This window comes from Drosophila grimshawi, unplaced genomic scaffold, assembly GCF_018153295.1.
Source record: "Drosophila grimshawi isolate 15287-2541.00 unplaced genomic scaffold, ASM1815329v1 contig_311, whole genome shotgun sequence".
Taxonomy (NCBI): domain Eukaryota; kingdom Metazoa; phylum Arthropoda; class Insecta; order Diptera; family Drosophilidae; genus Drosophila; species Drosophila grimshawi.
In genome coordinates, this window is record NW_025063098.1 from 17,764,249 (window position 1) to 17,786,439 (window position 22,191).

Consider the following 22,191-nt stretch of genomic DNA (forward strand, 5'->3'; position numbering starts at 1 on the left):
TTCGCTAATCAAGTGATTATTAACTAAATTCTTTGGAATTCGTTTGGTGTGGGGCGCTGTTCCTATTATTTGAGTATTATTTTGCATGCTTTCCGTTTTGTTTTGTACTTAATTTGATTAAATTGTAAATTTAAATCTAAGTCGCTATCAGCGAAAACTCGCTAGGTGGCGCCAGTTGCCGCTATCGAAAATGCAACGCTGCCTTTGCGCGCATTTTGAAACACTCATTCAAAACTGAATAGAATCAGTGCACATCGGCGCCTTCGTTTTTGCATTTCCAATCCTGTTCTTTGGTTAGATCGCTGCACATATTATTGTCATTATCGACGCTCTTGTTGGCAATATAGCTACGCGCCATATCCTCGAGAGCAGCCGAGTTGCGAATGCCACAGTCCAAGGGTTCATCGTTCTCGTATTTAAGCGCCGCCTCAGTTGCCCGCTGCTGTTGCTGATTGGCCTCGGCAGTGGCCTTGGCAAGATCATGCAGATTCTGCACGACCTCATCAATGTTGGGTGAACTTTGACTTAAGGCCGTCGGCACCATGCCCATGGATGCATTAAAACCGGCCAGATTTTGACGTCGCAAATCGGCCAGACGTGTTGTGCTCAAATTGATCAGAGCATTCATCATGACCTTGTTGCGTTGGTAGTCCTTGCGCAAATGCTGCCGTATCTCGGTGTGACAATGCTCATTGTTGGTCACAATGATCTCGCCGGTGTCCGTTGTGGTCACACGTGCCTTGCAATTGAATTTGCGCGACAGATTGCATTGCCAGTACTTCTTATCCTTGCGCACGTACTGTATACCAAAAGTATGTCCATCGTGAACGAGGAGCGGTTTGCCGCGTTGGCTCAGCATAAACTCGAGCTTGCCTTGAAACCAGTGTTCGCCGGGTGCGACTATAAAATAATACACAAGATTTTGGCAACAATTCAGCGTATGTGTGTGTGTGAGTGTGTGTCTGGTGTGTGTGTGAGTATAAGATGTTTGATGACGGATTTCGGACATTCACAAATGAGCCCCAAAATTAGATTCGTCTCATGCAGATTCTCTCTCTCTCTCTCTCTCTCTCCATTGACTTACCTGCCCCGGCACGAAAAAACGATGGCCATTTAAGTAGTCGAATGAGAGTATGTTTCATTTGCATTTTACAATATACATACATACATACATCATATGTACATTAATGTATCAAATATACATAAATGGTTAAAATCAAATCAAATCAAATCAATCTATAAAACAAAAATACTAACTAAGCGGCGGCTCCAGCCGCACACAATAATAAATAAATTGAACGCCTCCTTCTCTCTTAAATGCTAAACTGTTTCTGCTGCTGCTGCTTCTTAGATGTTCTCAATCTTGAAATTGTGACCGCTGCCAGGTGATATCGTTATGGAGTCGATGACATGAGCTGTTCCCGCCGCGCTTTCCGCTGATCCATCCGCACTCGCATTAATATCCACATGCTGCTCGGCATCTTCATGGCTCGCTGGCGCCGTTGGCTGCGGTGGTGGACTCTTCATGCCCAGCGGGGATTCAGTGGCGTGCATGGAGTGACTGCTCCTGTTCGATTGCGGGCTCTGCTGCTGCTGCTGCTGTTGTTGTTGTTGCATGTGCGGGGGTGGCGATAGTGGCAACAGTGACGCACCCGATGCACCCAGCTCCAAATGGGAATGTGGCGAGTGTTGCTGCTGCTGGTGATGTGGATGTGGGTGCGTCTGTGGCTGCATTGGTAAATGCATCAGATTCGGATTGTGCATAATATTTTGGATGACACTGTTGGACACGGCAGCTGGCAGCGTAGCTGGTGGCGGTCCCGTGCTCATCCCATGCTGGTCTATGCTGGTGTGCTGCGACGATGTGTGATGTTGCACGAGCAGATTGGGCATCGATTGCGTCAGATGATGGTGATGCGGATGATGATGATGCGGAGGATGATGATGCGGATGATGATGCGAACCGGAATGATGGCCTCCGGGCGATGATGCTGGTGTCGTCTGATTGCCAAATATATTGACACCCAAGCGACCACTTGAACCTGAACTATTTCCAGCCGTTGCATGATTCATTTCCAATCCATTTCCGTCGGAGATGCTGCTGTAGTTCGTCTGACCGGGATTCGGATTGGGCGTAACAGTCTGACCGGTGTTGGAACTGTTGCTGCTGCTGTTTGTTGTTGTTGTGGGCGGAAGATTGCCATTGCCATTGCCGTTGCCGGCACCGTTGCCGCCACGCATGTGTGGCATGTGATTGTGGACCCCAGTCGCGGATATGATACGACCGAGATGTGTGATGCAGCGTGCCCGGCACATGCTGATGCGATAGGACTTGCACAGCCAATAGGTCTTCATGCCCTGCTGTGTGGCGACGGTGTTGTTGCGATTGAACACACAATTGCCGTGCAGCAGCGATGTGGTCGACAGCATGACCATGTTGGTGCCATCTAATCCGGAATGCAGCAGCATCAAAATATACGTACAATATTATGGAAGATTAGTGGGTGGGGAAGGCAAATCGTTGGCGGTTAACCAAAAATATGCTTAAAACGCTTAACGCTTAAACGGATGTTATGTACAAAAGGGAAAAAAAGGGCTACGGGCTAAAAAGGTCTGGACGGGAGCGAGCGGATCGGCAAAGCTGTATGTCCAGTCGTTGCGAGCTGTGCAGATTACGGTGGTTAATCCAGAGATGGAAACCACTGGCGGAGTTTTTCTGTTTACTACAAATTCTAATGCCTAATTGAATATAAATGCGTATTAAAACAAAGCAGGAAAAATAAACAACAAGCTTGGATGGATGGCCATTAAATCAATCAATCCACTGATGAATATTTCAGTTTGGGTTCCATCCCTGTCTTAAGCCACATTATCAATTAGTATTGAGGATTAGTAAGTTGTAGGTGGGCATTGTTCATGATGATGTGTGCTGTGCGGATTATGTGTGAACCAAAAATTGTAAAATGTAAATTTCAAACCAAACAAAATAAAATCTATATGCGAAATGATAGCCAAGACAAGCGTGCAACAACAAGCAAAGATGCGAATTGGATTCGATAAACGGAGTGAGGGGGCCACCTACTTGCTGGTATGTCCATGTGATTGGCAAAGTTCTTAGAGTAGTCACTGGGCATATACAGCTCATTGGGGTATTCGGTGGCGGGACCAACGAGGTTGCCACCACCGCCGCCAAGACTGTTGCTGCTGTTGCTGCCATTGTTGTTGCTATTGTTATTGCTGCTGCTGTTGCCAAGGCCAAGGCCAATACCAACAACACCTGGTAGATTATTGGATCCGCCGCTGCTGCTGCTGGGTCCGCCACTGTTGCCAGTTGCCTTGTAAAAGTTATTATAGTCCAAATTGAAGGCGGGTGCAAAGGGATTACGCAGTGTGCCCACAGTTGCTGCAGCTGTTGCCGAGCTGGATGCACCACTGCCACCACCAGATCCGGCTGCACTATGATGCAAGCCGCCAACCTCATTATCGCGCTTCAGGCTGCCCAGATCGTAGCGTGACTCCACCATGGATATGTGCGGTATGGGTGGCAGAAAGAACTCCTCGGGATTCAGAGGGTTATCCATGCCGCTGCTGCCGCCATCCGGATTATCGCCACTCTCCCCAGTGCCAGCCGAGGAGCGACGCAGCTGCTTGCGCGAGTAAATCGACAGGGAATCACTGTTGAATTCCGTCGGCGCAGATCTTTTACTCTGCATATACAAATGATTCACATCGCCAACGGATGATCCTCCTCCTCCTCGACAGCCGCTGGGTGAGGCATTGGGTGTACGGGAATTGCTGGGCATGCTGCTCTTGGCATCATTTCCATCAGCTTTGCCACTTGTGTTGTTTTGGATGCTGCTGTTGCTGCTGTTGTTGAGCTCATCGCCGCCGCCGGCATTTGTCACTTGACCAGCGGACTTCTCCGATGCGCCACTGGAGCCGCCGCCGGAATGTGGCGAGTTCGAATTGGTTGCCAGCCCCTTAATTTGCAGCAGCTGGCCAATTTTCATAAATGACTGCAGCTCTGTGTGCTTCACATTGACAACACCCTGGTACATGAACTCCAGCAGCTCGCACATGATATTAAAGCTCACATCCTTAAGTATAACTAGAATAAAAAAAAAAGAAAGAAGAATGATGCATGAATTGAAATGCCATCAACAGTAAATAAGTGTGGAAGGGATCACATAAGTATTTTCTGCTTTTATTCTTTAAAAAAATAATCTATTCTTTAAGATGACAAAAGTTGTTTATAATCAAGAAGTGTACAAAGTTGTAGGAAATACTTATTTACCGGATACGGTTTAATGATCTATTTTTTGTGTATTACCCAGCTTAAAGTCCCGTATCTGTTTTTTTTTTTTGGCATTGGGAATTTTTTTTGTTGTACTTCTTTTTTGTGTTAATTTTGTATTACGTTCTATATTTATATATAGTACGTATGCATAATTATACGTTTTTCTGTTTGTACGACAACGAAAACATCATCATCAGCATGAAAGGAGGTCAGATTCATAGTGGAGATGTTATCATCGAAACGTTCAAATACTAAATCAATACATAAAAACAGCTACGATAAGAAATCTGAAAAACTTAAATATAAACTCAACAACAGTCGCAGCACACAGCACCAGCACCACAACAAGCAATAATTATAAAATAAGTAGCATGTCATATCATCGCCGGCAACTGGCGCTGCCTTTCGACACGGCCTATGGAAACTGTCCGAGTGTTTCTGTTTCTGCTGAGGCTAAGTGTGGGACTCCGACTCAGACTGCGAATGAAACTGAGACTACTTCTCGGCACAGTGGTCCATATTAATTCGACCCCTGTGGCCCAGTTGAAAATGTCCCAATTCAAAATCTTATATCATTTTATACACTTTTTTTCTGTTTTTGGTTTTTGGAACAGTAACTCGTAGATTAGAACTTTTGTAATTATAATTTTGGAATTGCTAACAAACTAAACATCTATAAAAACACTTATAAAATTAATGAAAATGAATAAACAATCATTAATAATCACAACAATAATTTCTACATGTGAAATAAATACAAGGATTTCGTATTTTGGGCCATTTCTGAAGATATTGTTTTGAAAATGTATTTTAAAAAATGGATTTAAAGTGTAATCATTTTATATAACCCAAAACTAAGATTTCAAAACTACGACTTGTTCCCATTAAAATGAACTCTGTATCCAATATATTAAACATGTTACAAAAAATGACAATTTTATCACAATACGAAGGATTGTGTATTTTTGATTTTGGACCATTTTTGAATATTCCATTTTGAAGACCTATTTTTAAATATGCTGTTTTCTAAAAAAGATGTCATATAAATTGTAGTCATGGTTTTATAGATTTCAGAAGTAAGACTTGTCCTCAGTATCCAAAATATTTAAATTAACTTATAGACAATATAAAAGGAACTGAACAGTATAAATCGATTCGCTATACGCTGAACTTAGTATGCAGGCAGGCACATAGCATCAACATCTAGTTAAAATAATAAAATGTGTGAATAAAGGAAAAAAAAAAACAATATTATCACTTGTTCTCAATAACAATTTCTATATATGAAATCGAGCGACTGGTCTCTCATCATCATCATCTGTTGCTTAATCTGACCGCGCGACGCTGACATCTGAGTTGCTCCGAACGCCGTCATTCGCTATCTGCGACTCGTATCTGTGCGTCGCCACGTCCGTGTTTGTAAGTATTGCAAAGATCAAAATCCGGCCAGTATACGCATAGGAGCAACAGAGAGAGAGACAGATGCAAAGAGTGAGAGAGCGAGAGAGATAGGACTTATAACCCTCAACGATCTGAAAGCCTTACACATGAGCTTGACTGCTGATCCTATATAGATACGGTGCGATCTACATTATCATTTGCAAATCCATTTCGTAAAAATGTCTAATCGATCTGTTTTGCGCTTATCAGCGATAAATATTAACTTTTACGTGTCATTTGCACGTTTTTACAGATCCGTACAATATTTGACTCACTTACAGACACAGATAGCGATACAGATGAAAGCAAGTCGAATTCATCGCAATCGATCGGTTTGGGGACAATGCGACAAAGAGATCCACAGTCCGGGCAGCACAGCATGCTTGAATCTTTCAACCAAATAAACCAATATAAAAGTGGAACGAATCTGTAGATAAACTTTGACTAAAGTTCACGGAGAACGTGATAAATAAGCGTTTGCTCTTGATAAGAAGGAACATTCTCCAAAAATACAAATTACAAGCAACACAATTCGGGCCGATGATCAGCGATCATCAATTGTCGTTGCCAGCTAGCTGGGTTGTTTATGCTTAAAATAAGATGCTTATGCATCCATATGCACTGAGAGAAATATATATATATATGAATGATGTTTGACAAATAGCAAATTTGAGACAAGGCACAAATATTTTTCTATAGTAGGAAATACTTAATATGATTTCGAATTGAGTGATTGCTTTTCACTAATAGATATTTGAAGTCACTGTTCCTTTAATTATTGAATATTGCTAATATACATAGCATATATACTCTAAAATCTTCACATTTTGTTTGTTTTTTTTTCAATCTACTTATAATCAAGATCCCCAAAACTTGTTTTAATCATGAATAATGAATCAAACATGTGATGAAGATCACGCAATCAGTTTTAGGTATATATTTATATAAATAGAATAATTGAAATTTTGAAATATCGAAATCGTACTTCAGTAATATCAATATTAGATTGTGATGAATATGAATATGTAATTGTTTTCTTTAAGTGTACCATGCATATCAGACAAAGCCATTTCTGTTTTATGCCCTGAACCCCGCTGATCTCTACTGATATCACCATGTGGAGCACCAGCACAGAACAGAACAGAACAAATGCACAGAGAAATCACAGCTTACGATATATAAGTAAGTATTTTTTTTCAATTCGATTCCAGACCGAATTATTCTTGTGACAACACCCAATTTCTGAAAGCCCGCCCACTTGAGGTACAACGACCAATAAGATTGCAGTCGATTGCTATTGAAAACAATTTTATTTTATGATTATGATAAATGTTTATCGAATCAGAACGCCAATAGGTGTTTTTTGTTATTGTATTTATTATTGTTGTCGTCTAACGCTTGTGCCTTCTGGAGTGGTCTGTGTTTGGCTGTCGCATTTCGACAATGTCGACACACTCCAACATTCATAAATAATTGTTATCTGGAAACGCCATATTAGACGGGGCAGTAGTCGTAGTCGTAGTGTTAGTGCCTCTACAACAATCCGATTAAAGGTGAGACCAGCGCTTAACTGCACTTTACCACGTATGCCTCCTTCTAAGATATCAAAATATATTAGAACCTTGATTTACCATATATGGATTTGACAAAGGTATAAACCTCATTTTGGCAACATATTTAACTGAGATCTTCAGCATAGCCTTCAATGAATGATTTAGGTTTATATAGTTTCAGGGTACTATTTTGAAAATCCATTCCTTTATTACTATATATACAAATATATTGTATATACATATATAATAATAATAATAAATCATTTAAAATACAAATGTATCTTGATCGTTTTAAGAATATGAATCAGAAGTTTTGTTTTTATCTATTTTTTGAAGAATGTGCAGAGGGATGATAAAAGTTGATTTACTATGTGTGTCATATTTTGTTAAATATGGAATAATTTACAATGATATTAAGGCAGACGGATAAGTTAGATTTATATTCAAAAATTACATATTTTGTTTAAGACAATAAGAAGGATTTGGTGTGATATTAATTAGATATATATTCAAATATGACAAATATCTATATCATCAAAGCATTGGCTCAACTTTACAAATACAAATATTTCACAGTACTTTAGTGCTTATCGCATATCGTAGCTATGTTATAGTAAGGAATGTATTTTGGGGGGCATTAGCTAAGGATTTAGTCAGAGCGATAAGTAAATCTATTTGTTGCTACTACAGTTTGACTCATAAATTACCATTTGACAACACAAGAGCCTAATAAAAACTGAAGAAAATTCATATGCTCAAAGTCTGATATTATATGATACGCTTATCTAAATGTGCTCCCGGTTAAAAAACGTAATACCAACTGGGAGACAAGGGCGTGCATTTTAGGGGTAAATAAAGAGGAATTCCAAGTACCCGATAAACGATAGAACAGAACTGGTTGATTGAAGGAAACTGTCGGCATCGAAATGAAGTGTACAATTTCACATTAATTGACAAAAATATGTACATTTTTGACCTCAATTTACTTTCCTCAATTTTCGAAAATATTTTTTTTGGCAAATACTTTAGTGCTTTTTACTACCTTCATAAATGGATTATTCATATTTATATTTAGGCTATTTTTACCGTCCCCTATATATAATTTTTGAAGCTTCCTGAATACGCCGCCCCTGCTACTAGTTTAGTATTGTTAGTCAGTCATAAAATAACAATGTGTTTGATATTTACGACAAGTTCACCGGTCGATATTATATTATCTTCATTCATTGTTACTAATATCAGCAAAAAAAAAAAAAAATACAAATAAGAATCAGCCACAGGCCTCGATCGTTGGGAGTACTTGAAGAGGAAACTATGGGTTTTAGCCAGTCGTTTAATTGTATTTTAGGTTGTATTAAGTGGCAATAGAACACACGCATACACACACACACACACACACACACACCACTGAGGCTGTGTGTGTGTGTGTGTTATCTGGCCAACTGGCCATAAGTCGAAAATCTTATTTTATGATTTTTTAAAATGATACCCAACAAAGCAGAGGCACTAAATACGAAAATAATGCTGATAAACACTCGAAGCACCAATTGCTCGTATTTATAACACTAATAATAAAACTTAAATAAAAATAGATAATAAACGAGGATTAACGTTGTACGAGGCCACACAAAATGGCGTAGATAAAATAGAAGTGGCTCTTCTCTCTCTGTATGTGTGTGTGTATTGGTCTGTTGCTCTTTAAGTATTTTGTATTTGGTATTTTGTATATTGTATATATATCGATCGTGACACGGCAACAACTGTAGAAACAACAACGACAAGGGCTATATCAATAGAGCAATTCATATCGCACAACACCAACCAAATGGAGCACCCCTAATCAATATCTCGAAGGAAAAAAAAAAGAAAAACACTTCTTCGAGTGGTTGGGTTGGGTTTTGGTGGTGGACACAGAAGTGCCGTTAGACATAGTTGGGCAATAAATGATTGTTCAGCGCGATAAAAAGATAAAATGTTTGACTTTTGTAGTTGCTGCTGTTTTTTTGTTGCTGTTGTTGTTATTGTTGTTATTTGTGTGTAACACGCAGCAGCAGCAACAATAGCAAGTAAATCATTTGGCTTGTTAGTTAGCACCTTTACTTTTTGCCTTATGACTTCGTTTATTTATAATAAGTTTTTTTTTACGCAAAAGCATTATTTATAGCGTATATTAATATTCTTTATCTTTGGAAATAATACTTTTGTTGTGTTGTGTTTGTTGTTGTTGTTGTTAGGTAGCACATTTCTACTGCTACTTGAAAGATAAAACATAGTTGTTTATTGCCGCTTGATCTGATAAAGCCACCGTGCAGCAAATGTGTGTAGAACAACCCGGTGAGGCAGGCAACAGGCAACATAGGCAAGTCAGTCAGTCAGTCAGGCGATATCATATCCATGTTCAATTCCAGAGTCCGTATCGCATAATATCTAGGTTGAGTTGAGTTAAGCATTTGATGTACATTTGATGAGGTCAGCAACGCACCAAACAGCACTTCAAGTGGAGCTTTGCAACAGGCTTCTTATCAAGGCAGCAACTGTATGTGTGGCATGGGAGTTGGAGTTGCAATTGGGGGAAGGAGGTGGAGTTGGAGTGGGCCAATAACTCCCCATTGGAACTGCAGCTAGAGACAACGTGGCGTCAACAACGACAACACCTCAATGGAGGATTATCTATCAGCTGTGGCAAGCAATAACAGTTAATTCTGTTTGATTTTTGATTTATTAGAAGCAGATTCGAAAGTGATATTTAAATGAGGAATATTTGCTGTGATCCCTCTAACACTCTAATTTCTAATATCTTTCATTACATTTGATTTATCTGTGATCTTAATAAATTGACTTCTCTCTGTGATCACTTCAATAAATTCCATGCAGCTTTCACTCCAAACTAAAACGCTTCTAATTTCTAACAAAAATTTTAAATAATATTGATTATAATATACGCTTTATTTTAGATTTGATTATTTTTATAGATCATTTTCAAAGGGTTAGTTTTAAGATGATCTCAATCAAAATCAGTTAGTCAAACGCATGACTCAATGGAAAATTCACACTAATTCTAATTTCTGTTAGCTTTTACTATATTCTCAGACCGCATTATTTAGTTGAAATTTTATGATTTTTCGAAGAAATAATTTTGTTGGTATTTCAAAAATTTCATATGCAAAATTGAAGCAAATATTAAATAAATGAAATAAGAAATATTCCCGAAAATAAGATGTTAGAATTTAAATTCATTTCTGGGCAATGGATTAGGTGCAATGGAGTAGGTGCAAGGCCGGAAGTCAGACGAATATAGCTATACATATTTATATATTATATATATATATGTATAAATGTAAGTAGTACGTATGATGAGTGCACACACAGCTGGTGAGTTATCTCGATAACTATTCAATGTGACATCAAATTTATTATAAAAAAAAGAGTTGATTTATATCGGGAGCGCTGTGCAGGTTTTTGGGCACCCGACAAGTGACGGGCGTGCTTAGATAAACTGACAGGTGTGGACAGCGGCCATATCAGTGATAAAATACAAAAAAAGCACCAATTGTTCGACATTTGTGTGTATTTTTAGTGTATTTTTATTATATATGTATGTCTGCTGATGGAAATCGCCGCGTAAACATTTTGGGCAAACAAACGCATAACTCACACAACAAATGCTAAACAGCAAATCAGAACTTGTGAAAAGAACGTGCCACAAACGATAACGTACATAAATATTTAATGGCTACTTACTGATGGGATGCTGGCAGGGATTGGTCGTGAATATCTCTTGGAAATACGGACTGCAAATGGCCAGTACAATTTTGTGTGCCTGCAGCAATTTGCCATCGCAGGCGAGGGTGACATCTACCAGATCTCCTCTGTCGTACAGATTCTGGAAGCCGCTGGCAATATTGTCCTGGAAGTTCTTCCAACAGAGCTTAAACTCATCGTCCATTGTTGTTGTTGTTGTTGTTATTACTGCTGCTGCTGGCTCTTTGCCTGTTTGGCGGCGTTTCACGGCCCAGCCAAGAGCAAGTGTATTTTATTTTTTATTTATTTGCCACGCAAAACTGTTTTATAATTGGGATTTTTTTCTGTTTTGTTTTTCCTTTTTCTTGTTGAAATTCAGAGAAATCTGAGCGTTAGCAAGTCTGTGTTTTATTGTCGTGATTTTTTTAATGATTCTTGTTTATTTGCTTTGGGGCAGTCATTCGTTGGTTCGTTCACTTTGTGGCTGACATTCACAACTGATGCTCCAGAATGTCAGGTAGAACATAAACACAAAAGATATGCAAAAAGCACGCTCACGAACGAGCGCCAAACGCCGTCGCACTCTGAGTTTTTGGATGCGAATAATAATGTTGTATTATTTGATTGAAGCAGATGCTGGCTGCAAACGTATTTGAATTGTGTTTCTGTACAACGTTCCACGCGCACACGAACCGTCTGCGTCCACAGCCACATTGACTTTGATTTTGGGTTTTAATTAACACTTTTTGATTTAAAACATTTTTATCAGAAAAGCGTGAAATGGCAGCGGGCGCTGTTTACGTTTCGGTTCGCTCGCCGTTTCTCCATCTTAAAGTGGAAGAGAGAGAGAGAGAGAGAATGAGAGAAACTAGGAATCATGCGCACAAACAAAACAGCTGTTACGAAGCAGTGCTGTAAATCGAACAATATATTGGATGGCGGGTAAAATGAAATTTAAATGTCGCTCATAAAACTTTAACATATCTGAAAAATGTCGCTGCTGGAAAATCCACATTATAAGCTGATAATACGCATACATTTAATAAATAAATACATTTTATGTAAAATCTATTCGATATAATTAATCGATACATTTTTGTTGGGAAATTTTCAGGCGCGAACTGTATAATTCATAATTGATAAAGGCTTATCTACTTGTAAAATTTCACAGACACAGTCGACCTGGCCTATGCGCTCAAAAAAAATACCGTAGATAACCCACTTTGTATATATATATTTTAAAACAAAAACAAAGAGTTCTTATCAGAAAACTGTAAAACGATTGTACGTTAACTCTATGCATGTATTTATGTAGATAGATACCATTGCCGATTGGTCACCGGTTTGATTTCTTTGATTTAGTATTTCAAAAACTTTCAACTGTTTGGTAGGGGCGTTTCTTTCGCACATCTTTCAATTATCATGGGTTGTTGTTATAGTAAGTAAAAAATATACATATTTATCAACATCTTAATGTGTATTTGATTTTGAAAAGGTAGAGGTAAATCAGTTGATTTGCCAGCTGTGCCACCAGCGCCAGCTAAGCAACGGACGACGACATTGCCGGAATTCCCTGGCACAAATGCGATCAATGGCTCCTCCGGAAATGCTGCATTTGGTGAAGGCGTCTCCAACAGAGCCCTCGAAGTGGACTAACCGAAACAACAATTGCAGAATTACACAGTACTGCATTTGAATTATATTTGAAGAAGAATTGAAGAATGAATCATCTAATATCGTAGTAATTTTCTTGACATATAAACTGTAATAAATTAAAAAAAAGCTTAATAACTTATTTAATAAAAATAAGTAATTGTTTTAAGGACTGTGACTCGGCGCCCAAAAACAACATTTTACAGCACTATAAACCCAACTGTTGCCGAAGCGCGCACATGATAAGAATGGATACTGAAAAATACTCGTGCAAAGTAATCGATATGCAAACTGCACAACACGTGCATGCCGCAGTTTTTGTGTGTTATTTGTGTTCAACGTTTTATTGGGTTTTATTCGCTGAATATTTATGAAATTCCATTTAAAAACAGTTAAAAATGGCAAAACAAACGAATAAGCGTAAAAGAAAACACGAAACAGCAGTCGCAGACCAGACGGACGACGCTGAAATCGCCGTACCAAAAAAGTTGGCAAAGCAGTCAAAAAAGGAAAAAACCAAAGATGCAAATGGAAACGTCGGTTTAAAAGAGGAGACTGTTGAGCAGATCGAGGAGGAGCCACAAGTGCAGGCTGAAATTGAAGAAACGACTGATACCCCATCCATAAAGAAGAAGGAAAGAAAACCTCGCAAGGATCGCAAAGATGAAGCTGACACCAGTCCCGATTCGGGCATTGAGCCGGAGGAGAAACTGATGCGTTTTCCAAATGATTTTAAAATGCTGCATTTTCGCAGCAAGCTGCTCGGCAATAACTTTATAACGGGTGAGCAAATTCCACATAATTTCTAGCTTTTATTTATAAGAATTTCCACAGAACTGCGCCACTTTCTGTACATGTGCGAGCAACGTCCCCGAATTGTGGCGAAGTACATTGAGAAGCGTGGCAAGCCACTGGAACTGGCTGAAGCCTTCAATCGCATCGACACAAGCAATGTGCTTCATGTAGGCTACCTGTGCGAGGCATTGCAACGCATCATCATGGAAATACTGAGCAATCAGAAGGAGCACCTGGAGTCAGCTGCCCATGCCGGACGTTATTTCCTCAAAGCGCATGGTGCGTTGCTTGAACAATTGTTGCACTCGAAGCAACCAAAGCATCGGCGTAGCGCACTCAAATTGCTTACGGCAATTGTATGCTTGGATTCGCAGTTGGGGCGGCAGGTGTTGAGCTCCTACGATATACTCTCGAATGTGCGCATCATGGGCGAAATGTTGTCCCATTCAAAGCATGACAAGTACGATGAGGACACCGTGCGCAAGGCTTATATTCACTTTGTGCTCGCCTTTCTCGTCGATGGCAACGAGCTGCTCATACGCAATATTCTCGATCGTGCCCAGTTGATTCGTGTGCTGGTGAAGGGCCTGTACTATGATGATCATGTCACCGCTTGCGTTGTGCTCAACACACTGCGCCAATATGTCCTCGAGAATTCCAGCATATTGAAGACGAAGAAGGTGCACGTCTTCGATTTGGAATGTTGCAAGTATCTGCGACGCCTCTACGATTGGGAAGGACCTGCGGGTCTGGAGGACAGCAAGAATAATGAGATCGATAAGAGCATTATGACTGAGGAGCGAGATGCAGTTGCTGCAGCTGCACATCAACTGCTGCTGCTGCTGTTCACGTCACGCAAACATGGCATCACCTTCGACGCGATGACCAACTATCGCCAGAAGCACAACAAGCTGCAGGGCAAGATTTTGGGCAGCTTATTTCGCCCATATGCTGATGAACGCAAAACGGAGCTCATCTTGAAGACACTACATGCTTGTCCCGATCTCGGCAGGCATACGGTGAGAAATTTCGCCTTCTTGGTTAGTCCGCAGCGTTTGCAGGCCGTTGATTTGCCCAAGGGAATTGATTTGCTTGCCCAAATCATTGGAGCAGTGCCGCCAACATCTTTAGCTTTGGCCATGGACAAAATGACGCTGACCGATTTTAGCTATTGGATCAAGGAGCTATGTTTGCCCATTGAGGCGCTGCTACACATCGTCAGCAAGAACATGCTGAAGAGCCCGGACTTCCAAGTGCGTCTCGCTGTCAATCGCCTGCTCCTCGCCATGATGACACAGTACAGCAATTATGTTGGCGCTGTTGCTCTGCGCGAGCAATCGAAACGTGCTGGAAACTCATTGCGTAAATTCAAATTTGAGCTGCTGAATCATTTGCTCATAAATTTTCCGCCCATCGAGAGTATACTGTACTCACTGTACCTCAGCATACAGAATAAACAGGAGCAGGGAGTCAATGTACTGGCTCATCTTTCGGTCACTCTCGACCTAATCCTAATCATGTGCAAGGATAATCGCGCTTTTGTGAATAAGACCAGTCAAATTCTTGACTATTTGGATGTGCTGCGTCCGCTCTATGAGACTAACTTTGATGAGCCACTGCCACAATCTAATCAAGATCAGCCCGAACAGTTGGACAAGGTGCAAAAGATTAAGCTGGAGCTTAAATCGATTAAGACGATTCTGTTGCTGTTTCCACGATCGCTGCATCCGCAGGAGAAGCTGTTCGAGAAGGTGTTGCGCTCCTTTATCAAGGCCTACATGCTGGACGATGCCACCGTCCAGTTGGAGGCGGGTGAACTGCTGCACAGTCTGTTCCAGAATACGGGCATGTTTGATTCCTCAAGCTATGAGATTGACATCTGGCTGGAGGCCTTAATTGGCTTCGATGCCGAAACCGTGGACATGGTGACAAGCATTTTTCTCAACATACTCTCACTGGATCTGTCGCTGATGGAGGAGGAGTTGCCAACATTAAATACGGCGGAGACCGCCAGCAATGTGGAGAATTTGCGACAGCTCTTCACCCAAATCGAACAGGGTCAAACGGTGCAGGCATATGTGGAGACTCTGACGCTGAGCAAAATGATGCCGCTGCTGTTTCAGGGCGTCACCATTGAGCCACCCTACGATGCCTATGTGGAGCTGGTGTGTGTGCTGCTCCATCAGTATCACACCAAACCGGAGCAGGTGCAGCAATTGTACAACTCTCATTTGTCCAAGCACATGGACTATATGCAGCAGCCGACTGAGTTGCCCGCAACTATTGCCCAGCACTGGCCACAGCTGGCAGCGTTGCAGCAAGCCGTGTTGGGCGAGTCCGACAAAGATTCCTTTGATGTCATCTTCAAGGGCACAGCAGCAGCAGGCGATGAGGATCACTTTGAGCTGCAGTTGGCTGATGGCGAACAGTTGCACTTGGCTGGGAGTCTGCGTAATCCACATCGCAACATGATCTATGCACACAATTTGCTCTTTATGCTCACCCAACTGGTTACCAGCCAGCGACTCAAAGCGGATCAATCGGAATTCATAGCTGATTCACTTATCAGACTGCTACAGATTGCATCGCAATTGGATGGCAAGGACAACAGCGCTGAAGTTGAGCAGCAGGAGCAGGAGCAGCAGCAGGAGACGCACACGCAGCGATTACTTCACTATATTTACGGCATTCGTCTCAGCCAGCTGCGTGCGACGCACTTGCTCAGCGAGACGAGCGAGACGCAGCTGAACTATGTGCGATTCCTGCGACGCCTCAGCGAACATTGTCGCAGTCTGGCCAAGTTTAGCAATTACATTTCCCACTACCGACTGCAACTGGTAATGGCATTGGAGATAGCCGTAGGAAATATCAGCCAATTGCAGGTGGAGCAAGTGACGCAGCCGGCACAGTTGCTGGAGTGTGTTGCCCTCGTCGATGCCTTTGAGCTGAGTGCCGGCGAATGTGTGCAGATGTTGCAGTTGCTCACGAGCCGACTGCAAGCGACGCACTACCTCAAGGCCCATCATTACTATGATCTTCTCCTGCGTCTGTTGCGTCGTCTCGCCCAGCTGCCGGAGCCCGTGGACTGCAGTGAATCCCTGATGCAGCTGCAACAATATTATGGTGAATTTTGCCAGAGTGCACCCGCTGAGCAGCTAGAACAGTTGGAGTTGGCTATGCTGGAATTTCTGCTTAGCCAGCATCATCATCTGGCCGGCTGCGATGCCGCCTTCTTCAGCTGCTTTTTTTCCACAAGCAATCGCAAGCTGAGCAAATCCGCTGTGCGAATCGCCTGCCTGCTCCTGGAACGTAATCCGCAGTTGGCTAAGACATTTGCACAACTGCTGTCGGCGCATGTGGAGCAAAAGGAGTTGATCTATCCACTATTGGATGTCGCATTCCGTCGTGGTTATCATCAACAGTTCGAGGAGGCGACGCTGCTGCAGCGTTGCTATCAGGTCTACAAGAATGGCATACTCAAAAGCATTGAGAAACCGCAGAAGGCTGCGCTCATCTATCGGGAGCATGCGGATGCGAGTGCAGCATTAATTGCCCACTGTATGCCCAAATCCGAGTGCTTGGATTACTGCCACAAACAGCTCAAATTCGATGCTGTTGAGCTCTTTCAGATGCGTGTGCTGCGAGAGATTTACAGCCAGGCCTACGAGGCCAGCAAGGATGAGCAGCAGCAAGCCAACATCTTTATTAGCTATATCCATCTGAATGTACAAATGATGGCGTTGGATTTGAAGAAGCAATCTGTGCAGCTGGAAAAACTGGAGCAGCTGGCCTATGATTGCTACAGATGGTGGCAGCAGCTGGGGCAGCAGCAGCTCGATTGGAGTCGCCTATTGAATGCGCCGCATTGGCTCAACTTTTGTCGCGGCTGCCTGAAACAGGCCATGCACATGGCCGAGGAGCAGCAGCGCACCCCTGAGCAGGAGCACACCAATGGTTTGCTCCTCAAGCTGATGGCTTACCTATGCGATCAACTGTACGCGGATCAGAAGGCGGAGCAGGAGGAGGAGAATGCCAATGCAGATGCTGCTCTGCTCTACGAGATGGCCTGCACCCATTCCTGTTGCTATGACCATCTGCTGGGCGAGCCGAGCGCTGTGAAGACGCATCTACTCCAACTGCTGGAGACGCTGGCACGCAAAGCGCCCGCCGCTCTCCACTCTGCCCACATACCCGTCATCCTGGGTGCCTATCATGCCCGCCTCACGCCCGCCGATCGCTATGCCCTGGCGCTCCTGGAGCACTACGAACGCTTCGATGTCGGTCTGAGCCAGTATCGCCCCTTCATTTGGGGCGAGAGCGCTGTGGCGCATTATGCACTGCGTGCCGTCGACGAAGATGAGCGCGCCAAGCTGCAACAGCAGGAGACGAATGTGGCCCAGGTGCTTGCGCTGATTGTGCGGCAATCCTCGCAGTACACCATCGAGAATTTTCCCATTTGGCGCACACTGCACGCCAGCCAACAACTGCCTGAGTTGGAGTTTCTTAATCCCGCCAGCAAATCCCATCGATTTGGTGACAACTCGCTGGAGCAACGTGTGGAGCAGGGCTGCTCCACATTTACGCAGGATCTGCGCCGGTTGTGTCCGAAGCGTGAGGAGATCTATGAGCGCTGCTATGATCCGGCCTTTATGCTGCCACTAATGATGCACTGCTTCGCGCCCGAATCTGTCGTGCGTGCCCAGTGGCCCGTCCAGAACGGACTGCTCGCCATGAGCTTCTGTGCTCTGTCCTCGTTGGACAAGGACATGCGTTTGGCGGCGGCGTGTTGCCAGCAACGCTATCGCACCCACTTTGAGCTTTCGAAGTTCTACGAGAAACCATTGTGGACGCAGGCCTACGATAACATCCAGTCGGGTTTAGAGGAGTTGCGTGACTCGTGGCTAGCACAGCGTCGACATCATGGTGGCAACCCTCGAGTGCCGCTGATACCCGTCCTCTTCATTGCGCACAGCTTCAATTTGAGCACGGATCCCACGCATCTGCTGTACAAGCGCCTGATGATGTATCTGCAGCTGAAGCAGAGCTTCAATTTCCAAACGATACCCGAATTTAATATATTCTTCTACTCGCAGGAGCCGGAGCATCAGCAGTATCGGGAGTTCATTGTCCAGCTGCTGAGCAATGGCATCAAGTGCAGTGCGGATCTCTTTCTGCTGGTGTCCACCAATACGTTCAAGGTGCTGCTCAGCTTTTATGGCTCCCAGTTGGGCACACTGGACACCAATCTGCTGCTGCTCTCCGTGCTCTCCACGTGCGTGAAAATACCTGGCGCCGTAAAGATTATGCTCGAGCATGTTGGCATTCTCTCCTGGTTGCAGGGCGTCATTCGTGACACACAGTTCCATCAGTTCGACATTATCGAGGGCATCATTAGCATTGTGAATAATCTGTGGTTTGCCGTCGCCGCCAGTCAATCCGAGTTGGCGGATTATGATCACATCCAGCTGCGCATACAGCGTGTCCTGCTCCATCTGTTGCCGTTGCTGTCGCCACGCATTTCCATAGCCGGCCTGGCTCGATTGTTGAATGTGCTCGCGAAAACATCCGCCAGCAGCAGTGGTCAGCAATTGATCGCACTGCCTGCTCCACAATTGGATCTGTTGCTCGACTGCTGCTCCCGCCACTGGCCAGCACAAATCGCCAGCGTGCGGCATATTCGAAGTTATGGCGGCACCTACGCCTCTCCACGCATCGAATACTGCGACTGGCTGGCCAACGATCAGAAACTGGATGTGCATTCCGTTCTCGCCCTCTTCAGTCTGCGGCACTTTGTCAGCCTGTGGTGGCAGGCGCACAATGCCCCAAAATCACACCTGGACCAACTTGTGTGAATGTGAATAGGCGCAACAACTTCTTAGTCGGATATTCAATAGTTCTATAATAATCATGTTAATTATATAGCTATAAATGTGTTGATAATATATATAATTTTGCATTGAATGAATTTCGTTTTATATGGTTTTAATCTAAGGGTTCTTCTTGTGTCTATTTCTTAACATGATTATCAGATCTGGCAAAATGAACTAATTTTAGATATGTGTTGTATTAGTTTGATATTTTATTTTCGATTCATTATGGAATTAACTATATATACATACATATACATGTGCATATATGCATATGAAAGAAGGAATAAATACTGGCACTTAAGGTGATTTACTTGACTTAATTATTGTGTTGATATAATATTGCGCATTTGCCGAATGGCAGTCACGAGTCGCGGCTCACAGCCACTGCTTAGGTTCAGATACTGATCCGGGTCGGCTTTGAGCAGCGTAAGGATCTGTGATAGCTGCAAATTGATGGTTAGACCGAGTTCCTCGAGTACATTCGACAAGTACTCAATATCCACGCTGAGCTGTGTGGCCGAGGAGGTGGGCAACGATTTGATTTGCAATATTTGTGCCTGAAACATCACACAGCATTGGTCGACTACCAGGGAGAGTAGGACATCGGCACAGGGAATCGCCTGGGTGTACTTGATATTGCACAGTTCCAAGGCTTGCTTGAGCAGTGCCGATGGCGCTAGAAGCAAAGGTTCCAGATGCTGTGGCAACGTAAGCAGATACTGGCCAATCTGTGTGATGCTCTCCTGCGGAGCAAAACTGAATGTGGGCATATTAATGCCCGGCGATGGATACGCCTCAACGGGTGGACGGATGTGCGCCAAATGCACCTCGATGGGCTGCAACAATATATTCAGTGTAATGTCATGCGTCTCGGCCAGATAGGTTTTAAGTGTCGTGTAGATCTGAGGAAAGACGCCCAGGCTATCGGCACTAGTCGCCGCCGTAGCCTCCGCTCGCCTCTGCACATAATCCCCAATGTTAGCCAGTAGCTGCTTGTGCATCGTCGGCTCACAAGTCTGGTAGATGGTGATCTCATTCGGAGCGACAGGTTGTTGCAGCTTGTTCGCCAAGATGGCCATGCGGGAATGGAGCATCTGCTCAAAGTGATGCAGCTGCAATTGGAAATCGGCCAGACACTGCAGCTGCGACATCGTGTACTGCAGCAGTGACCAGTTCTCGCTGCGTGCCGTACCCGTGCCGGTTCCAGCTGCACCCAAGCTGAGGCTTAGCTGTCGCTGGGTGCGACTAAAGTTCTCCAGCTGTCGCTTGAAGATGCCGTTGAGCACAGTGATCAGCTTGCACAGAGCCAGATCGTTGGTAATGGAGGCGCATCGAGTGCAGGCCTGTTGCAGCCACTCGTACAACTTGCGTGTGCTTTCCTCCAAATGACGCACTGCATCGCTGGGCGTTGCCTGATTGGAGAGCAAACGATCCACTTGGGTAGACAGTTGAGTTTCCTCCAGCCGTGGATATTGTTGAATAAACTTATGGAAATATTCAAAGACAGCTTCAGCCAGCTGACGATGTAACTCGGGCGACAATTTAATCTGTGACTGCTCCAGCGTAGAGCTCAGATGAAGCACAAAATTCTGATTGGCCTGTGCATACTGGGCTAACAGTTCCAGACGCTCGTTGGAGGTCTTCAACAGCTGCAGAATGTGGGCATCTCGAGTCGGCTGCAGCGCTGGCAGCAGTTCAGCGATAACAAGGAATGGTTGCGATTGAGCTTCCTCGTCGTTCTCTACAAAAAGTTGAACGCACCATTTGAGTTGGCGCTGACAGTGATCCAAGAGTTGATCGTAGAATAGCGTGAGAAAATGCTGTTGTTGTGGTATCGTCTGTTGCGACTCGGCGACGACCTGCAACTCGAGCGCCTGTTTCCACTGCTGTTGCAGCACGTTCTTCTGCACGGCACGATAATATTGCTGCAGCTGTGGCAATCGCTGAATGCTGGCAAAGATTTGCACATGTCGCTGTGCCTGCTCCAGATTTGATTCGGCAAAGCATTGCACCAGACTAGGCGATGCCATTGCTTCCAGCCGATTCTTGAAGTCCTCAACCTGCGTCTGACGTTCGGCATGCCCGGGCAGCTGTTCCTGCGCCTGTAGCGACTTCTGAAGCGCCGTCAACTTGTCGCAGACACCCTGTATTAAAGATGAATGATAATGTGTGTTAAAGATTAATGTAAGTGTTTCACATAGATTGAATTGTCACCTTCAAATCGTTGCGCTCGAAGCAATCTTCCAATTCCGCCAGCAGGTTGCCCCAGCCATCAGACTCCTGCAGTGATTCCTTAGCAGCCTGCAGCTTACTTTGCAGCGTATTCAAGCGTTCCAGCGTGGCCATACAACCACCCGTCTCCTCCTGCACAGCTGCCACTTCTTGACGCATGGCGCTCATCTTTTGCTGCAGCATTGCCACGTCGGATTGAAGTGTTGCCGCCTCCTTGGAAATGCGTGGCATGCTGGCCACCACCTGCTGGCTTGACTCCTCGACGGCATAGTTAACCTGCTGCACGTACAACTGCAACTTCGCCACGTAGCTTTGGATGAACGATGTGGCTGAGGCTGAAGTGCTGCTGCTTTTGCTATTGCTGTCTTTCTTATGATTTTCATCTCTATATTTCCTGTAGTTGGCATTGATCCAATCAGCGGCAGAGAAACTTGACTCTGACAGCGCCGAAATATCCATTATTAACACAGATTATGTTTATAAATACACAGTGTTTTGAAAAACTAGAAGTTACAGCTGTTAAGTTGCAGTGCTGGCAAATGTCATGTAATTTTTCTTACTCTTTCAACACTGCCTTATTTCCACATCATTTTATTATTGTTGTGATTAA

The 22,191-nt window shown here is 43.6% G+C and overlaps 4 protein-coding genes across 5 annotated transcripts; 2 read left to right on the forward strand and 2 right to left on the reverse strand.

Annotated features, from left to right (window-relative positions):
• Positions 1–25: 25 nt before the first annotated feature.
• LOC6567524 (broad-complex core protein isoforms 1/2/3/4/5) lies at positions 26–11,747 on the reverse strand. Of its 2 annotated transcripts, none has more exons than XM_032739740.2 (3): positions 11,032–11,747; positions 3,083–4,108; positions 26–900 (listed from the first exon to the last, which is right to left on the reverse strand). In XM_032739740.2, the coding sequence occupies exons 1-3, from the start codon at positions 11,234–11,236 to the stop codon at positions 245–247; spliced, it is 1,887 nt and encodes a 628-aa protein (XP_032595631.1). In that variant the 5' UTR covers positions 11,237–11,747; the 3' UTR covers positions 26–244. The 2 variants fall into 2 exon arrangements, with proteins under 2 accessions (XP_032595631.1, XP_001993910.1); XM_001993874.3 differs by lacking the exon at positions 26–900 and adding an exon at positions 930–2,447.
• Positions 11,748–12,402: 655 nt separating this feature from the next.
• On the forward strand, positions 12,403–12,826 carry LOC116805786. The gene is made up of 2 exons (XM_032740120.2): positions 12,403–12,469; positions 12,527–12,826. The coding sequence occupies exons 1-2, from the start codon at positions 12,454–12,456 to the stop codon at positions 12,685–12,687; spliced, it is 177 nt and encodes a 58-aa protein (XP_032596011.1). The 5' UTR covers positions 12,403–12,453; the 3' UTR covers positions 12,688–12,826.
• Positions 12,827–13,042: 216 nt separating this feature from the next.
• On the forward strand, positions 13,043–19,440 carry LOC6567523. Its single transcript, XM_001993873.3, has 2 exons — positions 13,043–13,467; positions 13,519–19,440. The coding sequence occupies exons 1-2, from the start codon at positions 13,083–13,085 to the stop codon at positions 19,329–19,331; spliced, it is 6,198 nt and encodes a 2,065-aa protein (XP_001993909.1). The 5' UTR covers positions 13,043–13,082; the 3' UTR covers positions 19,332–19,440.
• A 104-nt stretch (positions 19,441–19,544) lies between these two features.
• Positions 19,545–22,055, reverse strand: LOC6567634 (conserved oligomeric Golgi complex subunit 7). Its single transcript, XM_001993872.2, has 2 exons — positions 21,564–22,055; positions 19,545–21,493 (listed from the first exon to the last, which is right to left on the reverse strand). The coding sequence occupies exons 1-2, from the start codon at positions 22,038–22,040 to the stop codon at positions 19,670–19,672; spliced, it is 2,301 nt and encodes a 766-aa protein (XP_001993908.1). The 5' UTR covers positions 22,041–22,055; the 3' UTR covers positions 19,545–19,669.
• Between the last annotated feature and the right edge of the window lie 136 nt (positions 22,056–22,191).